Here is a 6,399-nt window from a genome sequence, read left to right on the forward strand (position 1 = left end):
CCACTGGACGTGCATGAACCATGCATGGAGGGGACAGGTGGGCCCAGTAGCACCCTGAGCAAGGAATCTACTTTGGCATCATAGGTATGAAACTCACAGGCACTTCTGGATGGACCATCATGTATGTCAGGGTAGCTCCTGGAGCCAGGCTGTCACATCCTCAGAGGCACGCCTAGTACCATCTTCACAGCTCAGGCAGCAGTTTCCTTTTCCAGCCCTTTCTTCCACAGCAGAATATAAGTGCCATAGCACAGGCCATGGAGCTGCCATTGTTTGAGAGCCTGCGGTGACCCATCCATGTGCTGATCTCTCATTTCCAATCTGTTCATCTCTCATCTCTCACCTGCAGGTCTTATCTAGGATTCAGCTTCCTTATATGTCCTACACAGATCATTACACTTACATGGTAGTTCAACTTGGGCTGCTGAGAGTTAAGAGTATAGGAAGTGTAGGCTTTGGTCCCCATCTTACTGGACCTTGACTTCTGACTCTACCAAGAGCTTGCCAGGGGAGTCTATTGGTGAACTGCTTCCCAGGATTTCACATGTGCTAATAGTAATGCCTATCTTTTGGGGTTAACATGAGGATTAAAGCAACTAAGGCATGTAAAGGGCTTCATCCAAGGTACTTGGCACATAGGCTCTTCAAAAGAATAATAATTGTGATAGATTTGATATTATTAATATTATGAGAACATCTAGAAGAGGGAAAAATTCAGTGAAGGAGCCTGAGAAGTGGGCACCAGAAAGGCCAGGGAGGGGGCAAGGTGGGAAGGAGCTGCCATGGAAATGAAGCAATGAGATACCAGGAAGCAGGAGGTGTTACAAAAGTGTCGCCTGACTTGATAAGGATGTTTATCTCTCAGCTACTATTAACAATGAAGACAGAAGGACAGAAATGAAGGTCTTGGCTGTCAAGAAAAATTCTTGAAATGCCTTTGTGTGTGTGTGTGTGTGTGTGTGTGTGTGTGTGTGTGTGTGTAGCTACTGTGGGAGCCATCAACAACTAGGGTTAACTAGGACCCTAGTCCCCCTTCCCCGGGTCCTTCAAGCTGTGAGCTATTCGTTGCTGGTACAACACAGCTCCAGAGTCTGTGACTGGCACCAGGCTTACCTGTCTCTGTCAATCTACAAGTAAGTCCCCCTGGCTGGAATGCCCCTCCCCTCTCCTGCAACACACTCTCCCTCCTCCCCAGCTGCATGCTCTGTCATCACAGCTCTGTGAAGCCTGCAGTTTCCTGCCTGGCGAACTTGTTCAGGGCCTCAGACTTCACCAATCATTCCACTCTCCGTGTGCTGCTTCCAATGCAGTCTCTTCCACTCTTATCCCTCCCCCACGCCCCCATCTCTGCTTAGTATTGCTCAAACAAACAAGGACTCCAGCATCTTCAAAAAACACAGGGCCCTTAGGGGGTCTTCAGTCACATAGGCCTCTTTCCTTGCCCTCCCAGATGAGACTGGGAGAGGAGACAGAGTGGGCTCCTACAGGGCAAATGTCTGGAAAAGTCTCATCTCCTCCAGGGAATGCTGTCTTCCCTGCTGAAGTAGGGAGTCATGCTTTTTTAAAAAAAAAATTTTTTTAATTTATTTTTAATTTGCATTTTGTTTTATTTATTTTCATTTTTAATGGGAAAAAGAGAGAGAGAGAGCGCGCTGTTGAACACTGATTGACTTGCGACCAGGACACTGCAAGCAGGAACAGCGGCAGTCACCTGAGAAATCCACACAAATGAGGCAGGACTGCCCCCGCTCCAGCAGGAACAGCAATGGAGCCCACAAAGTGCCGAGCTTGGGCTCTGCCCTGGACACCCAATTCCTCCAGCCACCAGCAGACGCCACCAGGTGTCTGAGAAGAAAGCACTGGGGCATTGTCCATTAGCAAGTGCTGCAATGGAGCTCAAAGAGCTAGGGGCCAGGTTGGTTGGGGTCGAGAGGCTGGGTCCATTTACCTTTGGGACAACCCACTATTACTTGCCTTTTCCTCACCTTCAAATAGTTTAATGGGGAAAAAAAACACGCTGATCTCAGAATATGATCTCCCCTTTATAGCAGTTGTACAATTTTTATTGCTTTTTCATTGACTTCTTTCAAACCATACCATAGAGACAAGAAAATAGATGCTGATATATATTTATTTATTGGCATAGAAAGAAGGTCACAACATATCTCATTTGGTGAAAAAATACAGAGTATATAACAACACTTATATTTTGTCACAACTGTCTCTATATCTAACTGGGTATATAGATATAATAGATATAGGGAAACATCTAGAAAGGGCATACACTGAAGGGTTGACAATAGTTATGTAAGGATATGGAGTTTGGGGTCATTTGTACCTTTTGCACTTTTCTCTATTACTTGAAGATTTAACAATGAATCATATCACTTTCACAAAGAGAAGAAAGCCATCAAGGAAATATGCACACAAAGAAAAATATAGACTCATAAGCAGAGCCGGGAGAGGGACAAAGAACAGAGGTCAGGCCAGCCCCTTCCATTGTGCATGTGTGCAGACTCTTTCTCTCCTCCACCTCAAAGTCAAGTCACTCTGCGGGTTTATTTCATGCAATTGGAACTTTTCTTCATCCAGTTTGCCAATCATTGGACCGTGGGTTTAGGTAAAGATTCATTTAAGGCGTAGGGGGTGGGGCTAGGGGAGACTAGCAGCTTACAGTGGCTCAGAAAGGTCGTTGTATTCATCCAGTGACTCTCCTGACCCTTCCATTTCTGTTTGCGTCAGCTCCTGCAGGGTGATGATCAGATTCTCAAAAACCTGGGCCTTGCTGCTCTCATTGTCACAGGTTTCTTTTGAGTGGCCCTCCTCCCCACAATAGGAACAGCGAACGGCGCATTTGCGCTTTCTGCTTCTACGCAGGTCTCCAGCACCGCTGTTCCTACGCCCAGAGCCAACGCTAGTGGAAGGAAACTGAAGCCCCGAGGTGTGCGGGGGATCAATGACCACCACCTGATCCTGAGATCTGGCCCTGCCTCTGAGGGGAGGGTCCGAAGTTTCCACCAGGATCACATCCTCATCGGAGTCATCCAGCGAGTCGTCTATCTCTATCACGTTGCAGGCAGCACTGCCGATCACGATGGGGGAGGAACCCTGAAATGCCACGGGGCTGGCTGCCCTCTCCACCATTGACTCAGATCTTTTGGGACGCTTTCTTCTAATGAAAGTGTCATCCCAGTCCTCCTCCTCCCTTATCATCCTGATTAGCTCCAAGAAATTGGGCAGATGCTCCTGTTCATTTGCATACGTTCTGAGAAGCCCCTTAAGCCTGAATCGTAGGTTCCTATTCAGCTCTGCTCCGGCCAGGAGCTGGTGCAGACGCATCTGGTTGGCGTCTTTCTGAGCTAGGATGCCAGCCTGAATGGCATTTTGCAGCTGCACCTCTAAACGGATCACGTAAAGAGAAGCTTTCTCCCCCTGCGCCTGCAGGGTGTTAAAAAATTTGCCATGGGCGGTCACGCTGCTTTCAGACTCCCCAAACACCAGTTTCATGGCCCGCAAGAAATCTGCTACGCTGAGGTTGGGATTGGCTGCCTGTAGCAGGCGCATCACCTCCCGGGCAGGGCCCCTAAGGGTTTTCGTCAAGCGCTTGAGTTTCTCCTCCTCAGACATATCCCAGTCTGGCAGGATCCCATTGACTTGGATCAGCCAGTTTTCGAAGGTTTCCTCCCCCTGGCCTGGTACCGCCCTCCCCGAAAACAACTTCATGTTTTTCTCGGCCATACTGGCCATTAAAGGACCGAGACTCCGTCCTAGGGACCTCAGCATGGAATGGGCCCAAGGCGGCAAGGGCGCGTTCTGCCGCCGGCTGCTACCCATATGCGCAAGGATGCTAGCCATGACTGAGCGATGGCGAGAGGGGATCTGAATCTAACAGGAGGTTCGGGACTTTTTCAGAAAAGCTGAATCCACAGGTGTGCTGGGGCGGGGAGCTCTGCCTGCCTCTTTCCTCCGTAGGAGCTGCAAAAGAGAAAAGGATGGAAGGTGGTCAGTAGGGGAGTGAGTTGCCTTCATTCTCTACCTAAAGAGCCGGTAGTGCATTCACTATTTCCTCCGTCCTTCAGTCTCCCACCCCACCCCGCGCGCCTCCTGCTGCCAAACTATCCTGCAGCCCACTGCATTTACGATCTCCTGGAGCCGGGCAATGGTCGCCTGCAAACAGGGGTGCTTCCCTCAGGCACATCCATCGCTTTCCACCTGTCCTTCGAGAAGGATGGCAACTGTTGCTTCCAATGCCAGAGCCGCTAGTTGGCTCTCAAAACGTGGCAGATGGACGCGAATGAAACTCTCATTCACCTCCAGAGCTTTTCGTCTTAACCACACCCCCTTCTTAGAGCCACCCCCCCCCATCGCCTCTACCCCAACTCGCACGCCTCTGTGTTTCTCACATTCTCAGAAGTGATCGCGAATAAGAGTGGTGCCTTGACTTCAACAGCAGCCTCTCCAATAGATGACCTCCGTGAGAAAGCTTACCTGGGGATGGGATCGGACTTCAGTGAACGGCGTGGGGAGCAGGGGTGGCAGCGGTCACAGATCCGGGTCTGCGGGGCGTCAGAACTGCGCCACAGCCGAGGGGAGGGCGGGGAGAGAAGGGTCAGAAGCTGTCTCGCGCGTCATCCTACCACCCACTCAAAACCCGCCCCCCACCCCACCCTACCCCGCCCCCTCTGTTGCCTAGCGGAAAATTTCCTCTCCCACCTGCGGAATACAAGCCAAACGCCCTGTTCCCATCCCATTACATCTCCCACCCCCACCCCCCACCCCCGGGGAAACCGAAGGCCTACCAGCTCTGCAACCTGCCGCATCGAATTCAAGATCGGATTCAGCCTAAAAGAGTCGTTAGGGAGAGAGGGAGTAACAGTTAAACACACCCGCCCATCTCTTTTCCTCCTCGGGAAGAGATGAAAAGACGCAAAAGGCACTGGAGGCGCGCGATTTGCGGAACCCTACCGCCCTTCGGTACCCGCAATTCAGGCAAATCCTACCCAGCGGGAAGTACCCAGACGACCCCCTTCCTCCCGCCCCGCGCCCCCCCGGACCCCGGCCACCAGCACCTCGGCGCGGCCGGCCCCTGCGAAAGCTCCTTCCCATACTTCGCAGTTCTCGATTCTCCAGGATGGGTGCCTCGCAGTGCAGGCGGCGCTTCTCCCTCCCCTCTTGCACCAGCGCCAGGCAATCCCGGCGCCCTCCTTCTTTACCTGCGCTCTGCCGCTAGCCAGCGGATGTTCGGGCAGTCTGCCTAATGGATCTCGTTTGCAGGTCGCGGCGGCCTCGCAGGAGTGAACAGCGGGATCTCCTCCGCTGTTTAAGCGATCCGGAGTTGCCGGCTGCAGCTGCTTCACAAGGCCGCCCAGCAAGGGGTAGCCAAGTCGAGGCAGCACGGTTCCCAAGGCAGCGGCTGCCGCTTTTATCCCCTGCCCGCTGAGACAAAAGAGGTTGACGGGTGGGCCCGCGCGGCCAATCAGCGGATCGTGGAGGCGGGCTTCCAGCGCAGCCTTGGCCCCTGGCGAATCTTCGGCAGAGAGGGTGGGGGCGCAGCAGTCCCAGAGGGAAGCAGGTGCAGCTGAGACGATTTGCGTTTTACACAAGCATTTGCGACTCTTTTCTCCTTCTCCCGACTTTCCCTTCCTGCCTTTGCGAATCAAAGCCAGGCACATTATCAGCACAAGAGGTGGGAATAAAAATAAAGTGAATAATAAAAAAAAAGTCTCATCTTGGTTTATAAGGGTAGGGAAGCATTAGCATTATCCTTGTGCAAATTAGTTGGCACCACAAATATCTTTTGTGTGGGAGGTGATACATGCCCATTTAACAGAGGGGACACGTAGAGCACCAAGGTTCTTATTTAACCCTTACTCAATAAGTACAAAGCCGGCTGCATCAGAATGGGGGGGGGGGCTTGTTAGAAATGCAGATTCCTGGATCCTCTCCCTGGGGCTTCTGCTTTATGAGTTTGGTGTTTGGGGTATGGTACTTTCTTGTGTTTTCAACCAATCATAGAATTTGACTATGTGGTGTAGAGAAATCTGTGAGTAAATGCATGCACTGACGGGTCTCTAGTGTGTCTGCCCACAGTATAACTGTTGCTAAATGAAACTGCAATACACAACCTTCCTACCTGAGGCCCACAATGGTATGCAAATATTTTGGACTCCGAAGGAGGCTGAAAACTGGCCACCCAAATGCATCAAGCCATAATCCCTGCAACCTGTAGATGACATCAAATGAGAATCTTTGCAAATGTGATTGTGCTAAGGATCTTGACTTAGGGAGATGATCCTGGCAGACCCTAAATCCAGTCACAGGTGTACTTATAGGAGAGAGAGAGAGAGAGAGAGAGAGAGAGAGAGAGAGAGAGAGAGAGATGATGCATGGAGAAAGGAA

At 51.2% G+C, this 6,399-nt stretch overlaps 1 protein-coding gene across 1 annotated transcript; it reads right to left on the bottom strand.

The window, feature by feature from the left end:
- Positions 1-2,117: 2,117 nt before the first annotated feature.
- ZCCHC12 (zinc finger CCHC-type containing 12) lies at positions 2,118-5,023 on the bottom strand. Its single transcript, XM_040999756.1, has 3 exons — positions 4,800-5,023; positions 4,489-4,572; positions 2,118-3,975 (listed from the first exon to the last, which is right to left on the bottom strand). The coding sequence occupies exon 3, from the start codon at positions 3,853-3,855 to the stop codon at positions 2,671-2,673; it is 1,185 nt and encodes a 394-aa protein (XP_040855690.1). The 5' UTR covers positions 3,856-3,975; positions 4,489-4,572; positions 4,800-5,023; the 3' UTR covers positions 2,118-2,670.
- Between the last annotated feature and the right edge of the window lie 1,376 nt (positions 5,024-6,399).

The sequence above is a fragment of the Ochotona curzoniae genome, unplaced genomic scaffold (assembly GCF_017591425.1).
Source record: "Ochotona curzoniae isolate NIBS_2020 unplaced genomic scaffold, NIBS_Ocur_1.0 scaffold_1852, whole genome shotgun sequence".
NCBI lineage: Eukaryota > Metazoa > Chordata > Mammalia > Lagomorpha > Ochotonidae > Ochotona > Ochotona curzoniae.

Bases quoted from the DNA above. Each gene is read 5' to 3' on its own strand.
- ZCCHC12 (XM_040999756.1), bottom strand. From the start codon at position 3,855: ATGGCTAGCATCCTTGCGCATATGGGTAGCAGCCGGCGGCAGAACGCG.